This window comes from Pristiophorus japonicus, chromosome 5 (assembly GCF_044704955.1).
Source record: "Pristiophorus japonicus isolate sPriJap1 chromosome 5, sPriJap1.hap1, whole genome shotgun sequence".
Classification (NCBI taxonomy): domain Eukaryota; kingdom Metazoa; phylum Chordata; class Chondrichthyes; family Pristiophoridae; genus Pristiophorus; species Pristiophorus japonicus.
In genome coordinates, this window is record NC_091981.1 from 287,150,559 (window position 1) to 287,170,497 (window position 19,939).

Consider the following 19,939-nt stretch of genomic DNA (forward strand, 5'->3'; position numbering starts at 1 on the left):
CCATGACTCCAAAAATCAATCTATCTCAGCCTTGAATGTACTCAACGACTCAGCATACACAGAACTTTGCGGTACAGAATTACAAGAAATTCCTCCTCATCTCACTTAAATGGCCGACCCCTTATCCTGAGACTGTGCCCCTCTAGTTCTAGACTCTCCAGCCAGAGGAAATAACCTCTCAGCAAAATCTCTGTCAATGCCCTTCAGAATCTTGTATACAAACATAGAAAAGAGGTGCAGGAGTAGGCCATTCAGCCCTTCGAGCCTGCACCACCGTTCTATAAGATCATGGCTGATCATTCCCTCAGTACCTCTTTCTCGCTTTCTCTCCATACCCCTTGATCCCTTTCGTCGTAAGGGCCATATCTAACTCCCTCTTGAATATATCCAATAAACTGGCATCAACAACTTTCTGTGGCAGGGAATTCCACAGGTTAACAACTTTGAGTGAAGAAGTTTCTCCTCATCTCAGTCCTAAATGGCCTACCCCTTATCCTAAGACTATGTCCCCTGGTTCTGGACTTCCCCAACATCGAGAACATTCTACCCGCATCTAACCTGTTCAGTCCCGTCAAAATCTTATACGTTTCTATGAGATCCCCTCTCATCCTTCGAAACTCCAGTGAATAAAGGCCCAGTTGATCCAGTCTCTCCTCATATGACAGTCCAGCCATCCCTGGAATTAGTCTGGTGAACCTTCGATGCACTCCCTCAATAGCAAGAACGTCCTTCCTCAGATTAGACGACCAAAACTGAACACAATATTCCAGATGAGGCCTCACAAAAGCCCTGTACAACTGCAGTAAGACCTCCCTGCTCCTATACTCAAATCCCCTAGCTATGAAGGCCAACATACCATTTGCCTTCTTCACTGCCTGCTGTAACTGCATGCCAACTTTCAATGTCTGATGAACCATGACACCCAGGTCTCGTTGCATCTCCCCTTTTCCTAATCTGCCGCCATTCAGATAATATTCTGCCTTCGTGTTTTTGCCCCCAAAATGGATAACCTCACATTTATTCTCATTATATTGCATCTGCCATGCATTTGCCCACTCACCTAACCTGTCCAAGTCACCCTGCAGCCTCTTAGCATCCTCCTCACTGCTCACACCGCCACCCAGTTTAGTGTCATCTGCAAACTTGGAGATATTACACTCAATTCCTTCATCCAAATCGTTGATGTATATCAGCACTGTGCCCTGCGGCACTCCACTAGTCACTGCCTGCCATTCTGAAAAGGACCCGTTTATCCCGACTCTCTGCTTCTTGTCTGCCAACCAGTTCTCTATCCACATCAGTACATTACCCCCAATACCATGCGCTTTGATTTTGCACACCAACCTCTTGTGCGGGACCTTGTCAAAAGCCTTTTGAAAGTCCAAATACATCACATCCACTGATTCTCCCTTGTCCACTCTGCTACTTACATCCTCAAAAAATTCCAGAAGATTCATCAAGCATGATTTCCCTTTCATAAATCCATGCTGACTTGGACCGATCCTGTCACTGCTTTCCAAATGCGCTGCTATTTCGTCCTGAATGATTGATTCTAACATTTTCCCCATTACTAATGTCAGGCTAACCGGTCTATAATTACCCGCTTTCTCTCTCCCTCCTTTTTTAAAAAGTGGTGTTACATTAGCAACCCTCCAGTCCATAGGAACTGATCCAGAGTCGATAGACTGTTGGAAAATGACCACCAATGCAGCCACTATTTCTAGGGACACTTCCTTAAGTACTCTGGGATGCAGACTATCAGGCCCTGGGGATTTATCGGCCTTCAATCCCATCAATATCCCTAACACAATTTTCCGCCTAATAATGATATCCTTCAGTTCCACCTTCTCACTATACCCATTGACCCCTAGTACATCCGCAAGGTTATTTGTGTCTTCCTTCGTGAAGACAGAACTGAAGTATTTGTTCAATTGGTCAGCCATTTCTTTGTTCCCCATTATAAATTCACCTGAATCCGACTGCAAGGGACCTACATTTGTCTTCACTAATCTTTTTCTCTTCACATATTTAAAGAAGCTTTTGCAGTCAGTTTTTATGTTCCCTGCAAGCTTCCTCTCGTACTCTATTTTTCCCCTCTTAATTAAACCCTTAGTCCTCCTCTGTTGAATTCTAAATTTCTCCCAGTCCTCAGGTTTGTTGCTTTTTTTAGCCAATTTATATGCATCTTCCTTGGTTTTAACACTATCCTTAATTTGCCTTGTTAGCCACGGTTGAGCCACCTTCCCCGTTTTATTTTTACTCCAGACAGGGATGTACAATTGCTGAAGTTCATCCATGTGATCTTTAAGTGTTTGCCATTGCTTATCCACCGTCAACCCTTTAAGTGTCATTCTAGCCAATTCATACCTCATACCGTCGAAGTTACCTTTCCTTAAGTTCAGGACCCTAGTTTCTGAATTAACTGTGTCACTCTCCATCTTAATAAAGAATTCAACCATATTATGGTCATTCTTCCCCAAGGGGCCTCGCACAACAAGATTGCTAATTAGTCCCTTCTCGTTACACATCACCCAGTCTAGGATGGCCATCTCTCTAGTTGACTCCTCGACATATTGGTCTAGAAAACCATCCCGAATACACTCCAGGAAATCCTCTTCCACCGCATTGCTACCAGTTTGGTTAGCCCAATCGATATGTGGATTAAAGTCCCCCATGATAACTGCTGTACCTTTATTGCACACATCCCTTATTTCTTGTTTGATGCTGTCCCCAACCTCACTACTACTGTTTGGTGGTCTGTACACAACTCCCACGAGCGTTTTCTGCCTTTGGTATTCCGCAGCTCCACCCATACCGATTCCACATCATCCAGGCTAATGTCCCTCCTTACTATTGCATTAATTTCCTCTTTAACCAGCAACGCCACCCCTCCTCCTTTTCCTCTCTGTCAATCCTTCCTAAATGTTGAATACCCTTGGATGTTGAGTTCCCAGCCTTGGTCACCCTGGAGCCATGTCTCCGTGATGCCAATTACATCATATCTGTTAACTGCTATCTGCGCAGTTAATTCATCCACCTTATTCCGAATACTCCTCGCATTGAGGCACAGATCCTTCTGGCTTGTCTTTTTAACACACTTTGCCCCTTTAGAAATTTGCTGTAATGTGGCCCTTTTTGATTTTTGCCTTGGGTTTCTCTGCCCTCCACTTTTACTATTCTCCTTTCTATCTTTTGCTCCTATCTCCATTTTATTTCCCTCTGTCTTCCTGCATAGGTTCCCATCCCCCTGCCATGTTAGTTTAACTCCTCCCCAACAGCACGAGCAAACACTCCCCGTAGGACATTGGTTCCGGTCCTGCCCAGGTGCAGACAATCCGGTTCTGCCCAGGTGCAGACAATCCGGTTTGTACTGGTCCCACCTCCCCCAGAACCGGTTCCAATGTCCCAGGAATTTGAATCCTTCCCTTCTGCACCACTCCTCAAGCCACGCATTCATCTGAGCTATCCTGCGATTCCTACTCTGACTAGCACGTGGCACTGGTAGCAATCCTGAGATTACTACTTTTGAGGTCCTACTTTTTAAATTTAGTTCCTAGCTCCCTAAATTCATCTCGTAGGACCTCATCCCGTTTTTTCCTATATCGTTGGTACCTATGTGCACCACGACAACTGGCTGTTCACCCTCCCTTTTCAGAATGTCCTGCACCTGCTCCGAGGCATCCTTCACCCTTGCACCATGGAGGCAACATACCATCCTGGGTCTCGGTTGCGGTCGCAGAAATGCCTATCTATTCCCCTTACAATTTGAATCTCCTATCACTTTAGTTCTCCCACTCTTTTTACTGCCCTCTTGTGCAGCAGAGCCACCCTCCCCTGATGAGTCATCCCCCTCAACAGTACCCAAAGCGGTGTATCTGTTTTGCAGGGGGATGAATGCAGGGGACCCCTGCACTACCATCCTTCCATCGCTCTTTCTGCTGGTCACCCATTTACTATCTGGCTGAGTATCCTTTACCTGCGGTGAGACCAACTCGCTAAACGTGCTATTCACGTCATTCTCAGCATCATAGATGCTCCAGAGTGAATCCACCTGCAGCTCCAGAGCCGCAATGAGGTCAGTCTGGAGCTGGAGGCAGATAGACTTCCCGCATGTAGTCGTCAGGGACACCGGAAGCGTTCCTGACTTCCCACTTAGTACAGGAGGAGCATAACACGTGTCCGAGCTGTCCTGCCATGACTTAACCCCTAGATTAACTTAATTTGGCAATAATGCTGAATGTTACTTACTAATATAGAAAAGAAAAAAGAAAACTACTTACCAATCACTAGCCATCCAATCACTTACCCCCTTGCTTGTAACATCACCTTTCGATTTCTTTTTTTTTTCCATGAGATCACCTTTCATTCTCCTAAACTCCAGAGAATATAGGCCCAATCTACTCAATCTAGTGAACTTTCATTGCACCGTCTCAAAGGCAAGTATATCCTTCCTCAGATAAAGATACCAAAACCACAGCAAGGTCCACAAACAATAATGTGCCAATGATCTTAATTTGTTTTAATGATGTTGAGGGATGAATATTGGACGGGTCGACGAGGGAGAACTCCCCCACTGCTCTTTTTCAAAATAGTGCCAGAGGATCGTTTATGTCCACCTGAGAAAGTTCAAGTCACACTCCAGAGAATTGGGCACATTCTAGGCTGACACTCCTGTGCAGTACTGTCAGAGGTGCCGTCTTTCGGTTGATGTGCAGGACTGTCAGTGGTGCTGTCTTTCAGTTGATGTGCAGTACTGCTGTCGTTCGGTTGAGATGTTAAACCGAGGAGGAAATGAGGAGGAATTTCTTCTGAGAGTTGAGAATCTTTGGAATTCTCTACCCAAGGGAGCTGTGGAGGCTGGGTCATTGAATTCATTTAAGGTGGAGGTGGACAGATTTTTGAAAGATAAGGGAGTCAAGGGTTATGGGGAGCGGGCATGGAAGTGGAGTTGAGGTCAAGATCAGATCAGCCAAATACTGATTGGGGCAAATTTAGTGGTGAAGGGTATAGAGGGTGCGGAATTTTTGAAATGCATTCAAGAGAACTTTTTTAGTCAATATGTAGCAAGCCCAACACGAGAGGGCGCGGTCTTGGGTTTAGTTTTGGGGAATGAGGCTGGGCAGTAGGGGTATTAGTGGGGGAGCATTTGGGTGCCAGTGACCATAATTCAGTCAGATTCAAGTTGGTTATGAATAAGGACAAGAATAGGCCTGGAATAAAAGTTCCGAATTGGGGAAAAGCTAATTTTTCTAAGTTAAGGAGTGATTTGGCCATAGTGGACTGGAAACAGCTACTTGTGACTAAATCGGTGTCGGAACAGTGGGAGGCATTCAAGGAGGAGATCCGAAAGGTTCAAGCCAAACATGTGCCCTTAAAGAAAAAGGCTGGGAAAAATAATTCGAGAGCCCCCTCGATATCTAGGGACTTACAGGGGAGGATTAAGAAAAAAAGGGAAGCTTATGTCACATATCAACAGCTAAATACTTTAGAATCTTTAGAGGAATATAGAAAGATAAGAGGCAAAATTAAAAAGATTAGGAATGCCAAAAGAGAGCATGAGAAATTCTTGGCCAGTAAAATTAAGGAATACCCTAAGATGTTCTATAAATATATTAAGAGTAGGAGAGTAACTAAAGAAAGGGTAGGACCTATTAGAGACCATGAGGGTGATCTTTGTGTGGAGGCGGAAGATGTTGGTAGGGTTCTTAACGAATACTTTGCATCTGTTTTCACAAAGGAAAGAGGTAATGCAGATACTGCTATAGAGGAGGAGTGTGATATTCTGGATGAAATAAATATATAGAGAGAGGAAGTATTAAGGAGTTTAGCAGCTTTGAAAGTAGTCCCCAGGCCCGGATGAAATGCAACCCAGGTTGTTGAGTGAAGTGAAAGAGGAAATAGCAGAGACCTTGACCATCATTTCCCAGTCCTCTTTGGATATGGGCATGGTGCCGGAGGATTGGAGGACTGCTAATGTAGTGCTCTTGTTTAAGAAGGGAAAAAGGAATAGGCCGAGTAATTACAGGCCCGTCAGCCTAACCTCAGTGGTGGGAACATTATTGGAAAAAGTCCTGAAAGACAGGATAAATCTGCATTTGGATAGGCAAGGATTATTTAGGGACAGTCAGCACAGATTTGTTAAGGGAAGATCATATTTGACTAACTTTGGGGAGGTAACCAAGAGGGTCGATGAGAGTAGTGCATACAATGTAATATATATGGACTTTAGCAAGGCTTTTGATAAGGTCCCGCATGGTAGACTGGACATGAAGGTTAAACCCATGGGATCCAGGGCAAAGTGGCAAGTTGGATCCAAAATTGGTTTGGAGGTAGGAAGCAAAGGGTAATGATTGATGGATGTTTTTTGTGACTGGAAGTATGTTTTCAGTGGGGTTCCGCAGGGCTCAGTACTGGGTCCCTTTCTTTTTGTGGTATATATCAACGATTTAGATTTGAATATAGGGAGTATGATTAAGAAGTTTGCAGACGACACTAAAATTGGCTATCTGGTAGATAATGAAGAGGAAAGTCATGGGCTGCAGGAGGATATCAATCTACAGGTCAGGTGGGCAGAGCAGTGGCAAATGGAATTTAATTCCGAGAACTGTGAGGTGATGCACTTTGGGAGGGCTAATAAGAAAAGGGTGTACACATTAAGCTGTAGCCCACTTAATAGTGTAGATGAACAAAGGGACCTTGGAGTGCTTGTCCACAGATCCCTGAAAGTAGCAGGCCAGGTGGATAAGGTGGTTAAGGCGGCATACGGAATGCTGCCTTTATTGGCCAAGGCATAGTATATAAGAGCAGGGAGGTTATGCTTAAATTGTATAATACTTTGGTTCGGCCACAGCTGGAGTGGCAGTTTGGGTCGCCGTTTTATAGGAAGGATGGGATTTCACTAGAGAGGGTGCAGAGGAGATTTACGAGGATGCTGCCTGGAATGGAGAATCTTAGTTATGAGGACAGATTGGATAGGCTGGGGTTGTTCTCATTGGAACAGAGGAGGTGAGAGGAGACCTCATCGAGGTGTACAGAATATTAAGGGGCCTGGACATAGTGGATAGTAAGGGTCTATTTCCATTGGTGAAGGGGGCTATTACGAGGGGGCATAGTTTTAAGGTGGTTGGTGGAAGGTTTAGAGGGGATTTGAGGGAGAGCTTCTTTACGCAGAGGGTTGTGGGGATCTGGAACTCGCTACCTGGAAGAGTGGTGGATGCAGAAACCCTCACCACTTTTAAGAGATGGTTGGATGGGCACTTCAAATGCCCTAACATGCAGGGTTACGGATCTAGAGCTGGTAATTGGGATTAGACTGGATGACCTTTTGTTGGGCGGCGCAGATATAATGGTAAGTACTGCAGTGAATCAAATACAGGCAGGGTGATCTCCTGGAATAGTTTCGATCGCCTGGATGGGTCGGAGAGGAATTTTCCTAGATTTTTTCTCCATAAATTGGCCTGGGTTTTTAATCTGGTTTTTGCCTCTCCCAGGAGATCACATGGCTCCGGTTGGGGTGGAGTGTAGATGTTTTTAGTATAAGGCGTATTGCAGTGGTGTGAGGCGGACTGGTTGGGCTGGGTGCTCTTTGCCTTTCGGTTATTGTTCATGGGTTTGTATGTAACCTTTAGGGCTGCTGACCAAGGGCCGCGCGGCTCTTTGTCGGCCGGCGCAGACACGATGGGCCGAAATGGCCTCCTTCTGCGCTGTAAATTTCTATGTTTCTATCTTATTGAATGGTGGAACAGGCTCGAGGGGCCAAATGGCCTACTTCTGCTCCTATTTCTTATGTCCTTATGTCCTTATGAGGCTTCGTCCGCTCTCTCAGGTGGATGGAAAAGATCCCACGGCACTATTTAAGAGTTTCCCCATCTCGGTGACCGGGCCAATATTTATCCCACGACCGCCATCACTAAAACAGACAATCTGATCATTGTCACAGTGCTGTTTATGGGATCTTGCTGTGCACAAATTGGCTGCTGCGTTTCCTACATTACAAGAGGGGCTGCAGTTCAAAAAGTACTTCATTGATTGTAAAGTGCTTAGGGACGTCCAAAGATCGTGAAAGGCGCTATATAAAAATGCAAGTTCTCTCTTTTCTAAGTTGGGGAGGATAAATTATCTACTCATTTTCTCTCCATTTCTCCTAAAGGCCCCGAATTTAATCAGAGCTTGAAGAATTCTGGAAGATAGGGGTCAAGAACTGGGCACACGGGGACAGCCTCAAAGACTTTAGCCTGGGATTCCCACTGGGGCCGGATGGTCGTTCCACCTGCCCCACAAGTGGGAAGATACCAGCATTCAGGTCAATCGGGGGAGCGGGGGAGGTACGTCAGGAACACAGGGTGGTATCAAGACCTGGACATGGGTCTGAAATGCCCAAGACTGGTGAATAACTTATTGGCAGTGTCAAGAACTCACTTAGGAAGGTAGCCATCAGGCCAAGTATCAGGCTCTGGTAATAGTGGATATGCTTGAGCAATTTCAAAGCAATCATCTCATCAAGGAGCTCAGATGAGCATGGCACCATAACCATCAGAATCCCATGACGAATTATTGCTGCCAAAACATCTTACTGAATATATCCGAACCTGTTGTGGCAGTTTTTTTGTTGAATCTAATTCCTTGCTCGTAGCGTCAGCTCTGACTTGCAATTTATTCAATGTCAATGTGTAATCATAAAAAAGACAATTATTATTTAAATGGAGAAACTACAAAATGCTGCAGTACAGTGGGACCTGGGGGTCCTTGTGCATGAAACACAAAAAATAGTATGCAGGTACAGCAAGTGATCAGGAAGGCAAATGGAATGTTGGCCTTTATTGCAAGGGGTATGGAGTATAAAAACTGTACAGGGTATTGGTGAGGCCACACCTCCAGTACTGCGTATGGTTTTGGTCTCCGTATTTAAAGAAGGATATACTTGCATTGGAGGCTGTTCAGAGAAGGTTCACTCGGTTGATTCCGGAGATGAGTGGGTTGACTTATGAGGAAAGGTTGAGGAGGTTGGGTTGGGACTATACACATTGGAGTTCAGAAGAATGAGAGGTGATCTTATCGAAACATATAAGATAATGAGGGGGCTCGACAAGGTGAATGCAGAGAGGATGTTTCCACTCATAGGGAAAACTAAAACTAGGGGACATAGGGTTCAATTTTCCCCAGTGATTTGCACTATTTTTTTGGCGCGCGCCACTTTTTTTTAGCCTAAGTTAAAAAAAAATACAAGTTTCCCCAATCAATGTGCGCCAGCGTAACTCAGTTAGTTACGATTTTTTTAGCTTCATTTTTTTTTTTTTGAGTCAAAGGGAGCGTAACCTGCCACCCGCACCAATTCCGGCCATTTAGGCAAATTTGGCCAGGGATAGGTGCGGGGACTAGGGGGTTGGGGGTGGTGGGGAGAGAGAGGCAGAGGGGGAGATTTTTGTCATTACACTTTAATAATTTAATGGAGGTAAATTGCGGCAATGTTTAATGTGCTTGTGCAGATTGCTGTGAGCTGGCTGTATGTTTCACTTTCCAGCCTCAGCCCACATTGTGTCCCTGGTTACCGTGGTAACCCGATCGTTTTGAGGAAGGACATTCTTGCTATTGAGGGAGTGCAGCGAAGGTTCACCAGACTGATTCCTGGGATGGCGGGGCTGACATATGAAGAAAGACTGGATCAACTGGGCTTGTATTCACTGGAGTTCAGAAGAATGAGAGGGGATCTCATAGAAACGTTTAAAATTCTGACGGGTTGAAGACAGGTTAGATGCAGGAAGAATGTTCCCGATGTTGGGGAAGTCCAGAACCAGGGGTCACAGTCTAAGGATAAGGGGTAAGCCATTTAGGATTGAGATGAGGAGAAACTTCTTCACCCAGAGAGTGGTGAACCTGTGGAATTCTCTACCACAGAAAGTTGTTGAGGCCAATTCACTAAATATATTCAAGAAGGAGTTAGATGTAGTCCTTACTACTAGTGGGATCAAGGGATATGGCGAGAAAGCAGGAATAGGGTACTGAAGTTGCATGTTCAGCCATGAAGTCATTGAATGGTGGTGCAGGCTCGAAGGGCCGAATGGCCTACTCCTGCACCTATTTTCTATGTTTCTATGTTTTGGCACAGATCTTGATGTCCACCTCCAAAACTAAACATCAGGCTAGGGGGTGCCACAATGAAGAAATCAAACGGGGAAACTTGGAAGATTTTTTTTTACGTACTTGGACCCAAAAAAACAGCCGAGTCAAGTACACCAAAAAACAGCTTTGGGGAAAATTGAGACCAAAGTCTTATCATAAGGGGCCGCCCACATAAAACTGAGATGAGGAGGAATATCTTCTCTCAGAGGGTTCTAAATCTATATTATTCTCTGCCCCAGAGAGCTGTGGAGACTGGGTTAATGAATATATTTAAGATGGGGACACCAGAGGTAACAATGCAGGAGTGGGAAGAGAAGCCATTGCTGGAGATTTTCTGACTACGATTAGATAGATAAGAATGGAACCAGGCGAGTGCAGTCCCACCCAGCTGGATATTGGTGGATAGGCTTTGGAGGAGGATGGAGTGGTCATCCGTGTCAAAGGCTGCAGACAGGTCCAGGAGGACGAGGAGGGATAGTTTAACTTTGTCACAGTCACAAAGGATGTCATTTGTGACTTTGATGAGAGCAGTTTCGGTACTGTGGTAGGGGCGAAAGCCAGATTGAAGGGATTCAAACATTGAATTCATGGAAAGATGATCATGGATTTGAGAGGCAAAAAAACATTCAAGTACTTTGGAGAGGACAGGGAGGTTGGAGATGGGGCAGTACCTAGCAAGCAAAGTGGGGTCAAGGGTTGGTTTTTTGAGGAGAGGGGTGATGACGGCAGATGTGAAGGAGAGGGGAACAGTACCTGAGGACAGAGAACCGTTAACAATGTCGGCTAACATGGGAGCCAGAAAAGGAAGTTGGGTGATCAGCAGTTTAGTGGGAATAGGGTCAAGGGAGCAGGAAGTGGGGCTCATGGACAGGTTAGCTTGGAGAGATTAAGAGGAGAGATCAAAGCAAAACTAGAGAAGGATGTGAGTTTAGGGCGAGGGCAGGTGGGAGTCTCAGTTGAAGTTTGGCCCTGTGGGTTAGGTGAAGGAAGGGAACTGGGAGAGGTAGCTGATCAGATGGTCTCAATCTTTGAGACAAAGAAGTCCATGAGCTCCTCACACTTGTTGGAGGTGAGTGCGGTGGAGACAGGGGAGAGGAGTTTAAGGAGACTGTTAACTGTAGAGAATTGTAGCCTGGGGTTATTTTCGCAATCCAGAATGATCCTGGAAATGAGGTGATTTTTTTTTTTTAACTATATGATGATCTGGAATGCACTGCCTAAAAGGCTGGTGGCAGCAGATTCAATAATAACTTTCAAAAGGGAATTAGATAAATACTCAAAGGAGGAAAGATTTGCAGGGCTATGGGGAAAGGGTTGACGTGGGATTAATTGGTTAGCTCTTTCCCAGAGCCGGCACAGGCATGATGGGACAAATGGCAGCCAAATAGAATCATAAATTACAGCACAGATCAGAGGTGACAGCCCTGGTTGATTCTTTTCCCCTCCGAGACCAGAGCTAAAGATGCCAATTGTCCTCACAGCCAAGATCTGCTGACTCAGCAGAGGCTGGGTACTGAACCTGGGACCTGTGTGTGTGCTGCATGGCTCAGTTCCATAGAACAAATGCAGCACTGAGTCACTGTGGGGAAACTACAAAGGACTTTTAAAATCAATAATGAAAAAGAAACGGTCAATTCTGTTCATTTTCAGCTATCCAGAAAGCATTCTGTGCCCCCGAACCCCCCCAACCCCCCGCTCCACACCCTCCTGAGGCACATGCTGCTAATACAAGCCACAATTATTTCCAATGACGGGCGTGCATCATCCCAGGATCAAAGCAATTAACTGGGATGCAGTTATCATGAGCGTTGGAACCAAGATAACACTAAACTCTCGCGTGCTACAGATCAGGCTGCCTGAACACCAACTGTCAAAGCACTGTCTGTCTGCACAGAGATTCTTTTGATGTGCAAAGACCCTTTAATCTGAAAGTCCATGCTCCCTAAAAACATTCCAGAGGAATTAGATTTTTAAATAAGCAAAGACTTGCAGCACCTTTCACGACCTCGGGACATCCCAAAGGGGCTTTGCAATCCAGGAACTACCACATTTATTCTACGTTTGGGTGAATATTTCTTTGCAGTTTGCAGGAGCTTGATTACCAGAAGGACACTGGAGTGTTGTTTTCAAATGCTACTCGCCGTTACACAAACGTTTCAAGTTATAATCAAAGCCAATCATTCACAGAAAGTCAGATTCCACTTATATCATGTGGGATTCCAGGAACTGCACCAGTGTTCGGGGGAAAATCGGATAATCTGTTATTAAAATCGGCAAATAGTCTCAAAGTATGGGGAACAATGTAATTAAATAGATGGCCTCCTTTTTAGCAACTACGAGTTAGATGTCTTTTCACACACACACACACACAGGAAGACAGCTATACAAGGGCATACATAGTATTCTTCTTTAATCAAAATCTTTCACGACAAAAACCCAGTTACTTCCCGAATTCCAATACCATTCATCGGTCAAAGAAATCCGAACTGTAATTGTTCCTCCCCAATCCCCGCCCCGCAACACGGTGACAATCAATATAAATATTTTGCAATGTTACCTCAGATTTTTTTTTTTAATATTTTGTCTTTGGGGTTCCCACAATGGCTTTCTGAAATTCTAAAACATAATTTTATTTAGGTTCTGACAGGAGTTGAATCAGTTTCATGCGTAATTCATTCGTAAAACAACAAACGGAAAAACATCAAACAAGCTGACAGCAGCGCCGATGAATGTATGTTCAGGTTAGCCAGAGGAAGGGTTAAACAAACGACTACACTGGGATATTAAAAGAAAAAAAAATCACATCACAATCTGGCACAGTGACTCAGAAAGGCAGAGAAAGTTTCAGCTCCAGCCAGGTTAACAAACAGTCGGCAGCTCTCATGGGGAGCGAGAACATTTTTACATGCTCACATAGCAACGCCGAGAACTCTGCCCTCCTCACCAGCACACGACAGGACCAAGTGAAAAGGCTCCCCCCACCCCCACCCCTTCCACGTTATTGAGCTCTTCCCAAAGAAATAAATACCAACTGTGCATTGTGCCACTCTCTGAAGGGGAAATAAAAGTTTAAGATAATACTTTGTATTTGAAGGACAGCCGAGGCCGTCATTTCTGGTCTCCTCGGCTCTAGGCCGCCCCCATGGTGTTGCTGATAGGGAGCAGCTCAGTTTATCCGAGACCTTGAAGGTGGGGGAAGAGCAGGGCAGGTGCAGTGAGACGTCATACCAGCCCATGAACCCCCCCCTTCAGAGGGACTTACATAAAAGCATAAGAAATAGGAGCAGGAGTAGGCCATACAGCCCCTCGAGCCTGCTCCGCCATTTAATACAATCATGGCTGATCTGATCATGGACTCAGTCCACTTCCCTGCCCGCTCCCCATAACCTCTTATCCCCTTATCGTTTAAGAAACTGTCTATTTGGCTGGGGACAATACATACCCAGCCAGTAGTTTGTTAGGAAAACTTGAGAGGCTGGGTCCAGGCAGTCTGATGTTGTAATGTATGCACCTGTAGAGCTGGGAGTGGCTTAGCCAGTCACGTGATGTTCACAAGACTCAATAAAACCCCAGCCAGTTGGGTTCGGGGGATCCACGATGAGGCAGGTGGTTGTGAGCCTGGTGGATGAACTGGTAATGTGTCGTGCGATTGTTAAACCTTTTGCTAATAAAGCAACTAGTTCTTAATAGCAATGTGCTGCTCTGAATTCTTAAGCGAAGAATCCATGAAGCAAATACATTACAAATGTTGTGGCCCCGTACTAAAATCAACAGAGCTGCTCTGGCACGGAAAGTCGTCCTCCACTCTGTGGTAGCACCGGAGAGGTTTGGAGACAAACCGGACTCAAACTGTAGGCTTCATTTTATCCGTGGTCTGGCGGTCAAGGGAAAGCCAGGGCCTTAGCCCTGAAAATGCCGATCAAAATCATCCCCCTCCTCCCAGCAAGGATCGATGCTGCCCACCCATCGATTGAGTTGCCGCATTTAAATAATTGAGGGGGGCAGGGAAACCAGCCAAGTTCCCTGTCAGAGTACCACCGACCCCAGACCAGACCTGTACAGGGGTGGCGGTACTTACTGTAGCAGCGGCTAGAGGACTGGAGAAGGGTCTGATGGGAGGGAGAAAACTTGAGCATGGCCTCCTTTCTCCCCTTCTGCCCCAACAACTTGAGCAAAATAAGCGAGGCTCATTCAGATCCTGTGGAGACGCCGTCTTTCAGACGAAACCAGTGTCTGCCCTCGGAGGTGGATGTAAAGGATCCCATAGCACTATTTGAAGAGGAGCAGGGAAGTGCTCTGGGCAATATTGATCCCTCAACCAATATCACGCAAATCGATTATCTGGTCATTAGTCTTACGGCAGCGTTTCCTACATTGCAATAGTGACTATACTTCAAAAGTATTCATTGACAGTCAAGGCTCACACACTTGAATAAATTGAAACAAAATTAAAACAATGATTATTAAAGGTTTGCATTTCTATAGCGCCTTTCACAACCATCGGACGTCTCAAAGCGCTTTGCAGCCAATTAAATACTTTTTTGGAGAGTAGTCGCTGTTGTAATGTGGGAAACGCGGCAGCCAAGTTGGGCACAGTAAGCTCCCACAAATAGCACTGTGATAATGATCAGATAATCTGTTTGAGGGATAAATATTGGCCAGGATAGCAGGGATAACTCCCCTGCTCTTCTTCGAAATAGTGCCGTGGGATCTTACATCCACCTGAGAGAGCAGATGGGGCCTCGGTTTAACGTCTCATCTGAAAGACGGCACCTCCAACAGTTGAGGTCCTGCTGCAACTGTATAGGGTATTGGTAAGGCCGCACCTGGAGTACTGCGTGCAGTTTTGGTCACCTTACTTAAGGAAGGATATACTAGCTTTGGAGGGGGTACAGAGACGATTCACTAGGCTGATTCCAGAGACCTTATGATGATAGATTGAGTAGACTGGGTCTTTATTCGTTGGAGTTCAGAAAGATGAGGGGTGATCTTATAGAAACATTTAAAATAATGAAAGGGTTAGACAAGATAGAGGCAGAGAGGTTGTTTCCAGTGGTCAGGGAGACTAGAACTAGGGGGCACAGCCTCAAAATACGGGGGAGCCAATTTAAAACAGAGTTGAGAAGGAATTTCTTCTCCCAGAGGGTTGTGAATCTGTGGAATTCTCTACCCAAGGAAGCAGTTGAGGCTAGCTCATTGAATGTATTCAAATCACAGATGGATAGATTTTTAACCAATAAGGGAATTAAGGGTTACGGGGAGCGGGCGGGTAAGTGGAGCTGAGTCCACGGCCAGATCAGCCATGATCTTGTTGAATGGCGGAGCAGGCTCGAGGGGCTAGATGGCCTACTCCTGTTCCTAATTTTTATGTTCTTATGTAGCACTCCCTCAGCACTGCACGGGAGTGTCAGCCTAGATTTATGTGCTCAAGTCTCTGGAGCAGGACTTGAACCCTCAACCTTCTGACTCAGAAGCGAGTGTGCTACCCACTGAGCCACAGCGGATACTGTGGATTACTTGGGCGAGGTACTAGAAGGTACTTGACATGGTGAAAAAGGAGGAAGGAACATTGGCAGAAAAAACAAAATGTGTTTATGTAAAAAAAAAATGTAAAAAGATCAAATTGATGTGTTAGTCTTCTTTAATTTCTTACTCACACAGGGATCTGCTATTGTTCAGCCAGGGCTTGGTGATGCCAGATTGGCTCAAAGACAAATAAGGAACTGCATTTTAATCAATGGAGCCCATCTCCAACTCATCCCCATCACAGGCATCATCAAATAGCGATAATGGCATGGGCACACAATATAGCTTTCCTATAACAGTGACTATGCTTCAAAAGTACTTCATTGGCTGTGAAGCGCTTTGTGATGCTCTGAGATAGTGAAAGGCGCTATCGAAATGCAAGTTCTTTTTTATAAATCGAGTTCATTCAATTTACAGGTCTAAATCAGACAGATTTAGTGCACGGGAAATTGGTGCAGAGTTAGGATACGGGTAGCAGAGTTTGGGTTGAGCTCAAGTATAGGGAGGATGCAAGGTGGAAGGAATAGTCGAGTCTCGAGGTAGCGAAGGCAAGGATGGGGGTTTCAGCATACTGAGCTGAGGCAGTGGGAGAGATGGGAGATGTTACAGAAGTGGACGGAGGCGGTCTTGGTGAGTACAAGGCTGTCTGGTGCCAGACCATCGTGGGTTTTTCCAGTGTGCACTCGTGCAGAGGTTGGAAATTATGGGGTGGGCTAGCGCCAGATCATCACGAGGCCTGTAGGTTTGCAGAAGTCAACTGATGCTGACGGGGCTGGCCGAGAGCCAAGCCATCATGGGGCCCTGTGGGTTTCTAGGGTGGACTCGTACGGGAGTGGAAATTACAGAGTGGGCTGGTGCCTGAGTATTATCTCTTGTTTAGGAAACCAGTGTCATTTCGTATAGCTCAATCGCAGCTGATGTATTTTAAGCAGACGATAGATTTGATTTTTAAAATTACATATCTTCCTTCCAGTGCTGTACAAAGAATTAGAAAATACTTCACCTTCTTCTGCACAATGCCGTATTTTAAGTCCGGTAGATCATTAAAGGTGAAACTCTGCATCTTCCATTCCTCGGCAAAGCAGGAAAAGCTGGACCCAAATAGAAGATTTTTGAGCTGCTGCAAACAAAAAATCGTTTTTAAAAAGTTAAGCTGCCTTCAAGAAAAGTTGCCAACTTTTGTTCATCCGTCGGGTACATATCTGTCTGGTACATCGTGGCATCTAATTCTCTTTTTACCTCTATTACCTCCGGTGTAATGGGCTCAATTTTTATCAATGCCGTTTTTTGGGCATATTGCCAGAGTTACGCCTGTTTTTTCTGGCCCCAACTACTCCAAAAAAAAGTAAATAGCAAGTTTCCCCGTTCTATTTTTTTTTTTTAATTGGCACCGCGCAACCTGTCCTGTAGCCTCCGGGGCTGGAGCCTAATGTCTGTGCCGAAAAAACGATGGCCACCCTTCTGCGCATGCGTGAAAAAAAAAGAAGAACAACGTTTTTGACGTGATTGCTGTGGGCGCACATGCCCAGTACAGCTCCCGGTCTGCATTCGGCCATTTCTCAAGAGCCAGTTGTGTGTGAGAACTTTAATTCTCATTGGAAAACTCTGAGCTGCAATACAAGATGCAACGCGGCTCAAGGACCAAGGATTTCTCACAGGATGAAGTGGAGGCACTGGTTACTGTGAATGAGGGCAGATGGCAGGAGCTAGACACCAGCAGAGGTCACACAAAAGTTTCACCAAAAGAAATGAAGAAACGCTGGAACCAACTTGCAAAAGATTATTGTGCAATGGTGACCACCCCAAGGTCTGGAGGCCAGTGCAAAAAGAAGTGGCAGAACCTTGGTCAAGTAGTTAGCAAGTAATATTTTCATTTATTCAATGGAATTGCAATTGTAAATATGACCAGCTATATATGTCCCACACAGCAGAAAGACACCCTCCCTAAAAAGTTATGTTTTCATCTTTGCAGAGGAAGGGGGACACACAACAAAAGGGAAAGAACGCGAACAGGAGGAGGCCCGGCAAATCTGCACCCACTGACACCCTTGGAAGACAGGGTCGCTGGTTTGATGGGTCCTGCCTGGAGAAAAGCAACCACCACTGCACAAGCTGGGCCCACACTCGAGGGAGAGGGTAAATCCTGAAAATTCCAGGAGTCTGGCTTTGCTAAATGTTAAGTACTGCGCGGGCTAGCCATGCTTCGGTTCATGGGGATATCTCCATCAGCTACGCTTCAGATGATGCAACGTGCTATCATGGCCCTTCAAATCAGCCTGCTGCCTGCGCTGTGTGAGCCTACTCATGCCACCCACTCTGCCCCCTCCTCTGCTGCTAACCATTTGTCTGTTCTGTTATATTTTGCTGAACTTGAGGCCAACCATGACGATGCAAAAGATTCAGACGCTGATGAGGAGAACAGCTTCCAATTTCTGTTGAGAAATGGCGCACGTATCCCCAATTGTGGCCTGGAATGATCCAGATGCATAGAATGAAAGTGCAGCTGTAATCAAGCAGTCTTCCTGATGCTTCTAGGTTGCAGGTTTGCTTTTACTAACTCACAGATCTCGGCTACAACTCCCTTGCATAAACACAGTCTGCATCACTCAGGTGCTGATATGAACTCCTGTCTCGATATATCAGACGTGGGTAAAGCCTCCTGTTCAACCTTCGCTGTCTCCAGGCCAGGTCCAACACCATCCCAACACCTGCGTCTGCGCACAGAGGCTAAACTCCAAGCCATAGTCAATGTATTCACTGAGGCGTACGAAAGCATGGGCCTTACACTAAACATCCGCAAGACAAAGGTCCTCCACCAACCTGACCCCGCCACACAGCACTGCCCCCCAGTCATCAAGATCCACGGCGCGGCCCTCGACAACATGGACCATTTCCCATACCTCAGGAGCCTCTTATCAACAAGAGCAGACATTGACTCCAGTGCAGCTTTCGGCCATCTGAGGAAAAGAGTGTTCGAAGACCAGGCCCTCAAATCTACCGGGCCGTAGTAATACCCGCCCTCCTGTATGGTTCAGAGACATGAACCATGTACAGCAGACACCTCAAGTCGCTGGAGAAATACCACCAACGATGTCTCCGCAAGATCCTGCAAATCCCCTGGGAGGACAGTCGCACCAATATTAGCGTCCTCGACAGGCCACTATCCCCAGCATTGAAGCACTGACCACACTTGATCGGCTCCGCTGGGCCGGCCACATTGTTCGCATGCCAGACACGAGACTCCCAAAGCAAGCACTCTATCAGAACTCCTTCACGGCAAATGAGCCAAAGGTGGGCAGAGGAAACGTTACAAGAACACCCGCTAAACCACCCTGATAAAGTGCAACATCCCCACTGACACCTGGGAGACCCTGGCCAAAGACCGCCCTCCAAGTGGAAGTAGTGCATCCGGGAGGGCGCTGAGCACCTAGAGTCTCATCGCCGAGAGCATATAGAAATCAAGCGTAGGTAGCGGAAAGAGCGTGCGGCAAACCAGTCCCACCCACCTTTTCCCTCAACGACTATCTGTCCCACCTGTGCCAGGGACTGTGGTTCTCGTATTGGACTGTTCAGTCACCTAAGGACTCATTTTTAGAGCAGAAGCAAGTCTTCCTTGATTCCAAGGGACTGCCTATGATGATGATGATGAAGGCCTCAGGCCCATCATCCTATATGCTCTGAGTTTCCTCATGCGATGACGTCGAATCAATTGTCTCCTCTGCAGCACCATCATGCAGAAGGCTTGCAGGAGCTATGGTACTTTCAGTGTTGCCCCCATGATTAAATTGTACCTTTGCAACAAGCTCAAAACGGCAGACAGGACAAGCTTCTTTGTTGTCTCTCTCCCCAAGGTCGACGCCCTAGTATGGACCACATCCAGGTCTGAGCAGGCGCAATGGGCATGCTTAGATCAGGAAACACACCCCCCTCCCAACCTCCGGGCTTCATTTGATGCTGCTTGCTGCACAGTGGCATAGTGTGAGATTTCTCATCCCTTCAGTTCGGCTTCCACACCCCCGCCACCGCCCCAGGCTTCATTTGATGCTGCTTGCTGCATTATCATAGGCAGTCCCTCGGAATCGAGGAAGACTTGCTTCCACTCCTAAAGTGAGTCCTTTGGTGGCTGAACAGTCCAATGTGAGAGCCACAAACCCTGTCACAGGTGGGACAGACATTCGTCGAGGAAAAGGGGGTTGGGACTGATTTGCCGCACGCTCCTTCCACCTCTTCACGCTCGCGGCGTTGAGATTCGAAGAGCTCAGCGCACTTTCTCCACCTAGGGCGGTCTTCGATC

General features: G+C 46.2%; 1 protein-coding gene across 1 annotated transcript in view; it reads right to left on the reverse strand.

Moving 5' to 3' along the window:
• mindy4 (MINDY lysine 48 deubiquitinase 4) overlaps positions 1 to 19,939 on the reverse strand; it is a 278,164-nt gene that overhangs the window by 120,040 nt on the left and 138,185 nt on the right. The window contains exon 8 of the mRNA XM_070881748.1: positions 16,649 to 16,765. Within this exon, the coding sequence (XP_070737849.1) occupies positions 16,649 to 16,765 (117 nt within the window). The remainder of the gene's footprint in view (positions 1 to 16,648; positions 16,766 to 19,939) is intronic.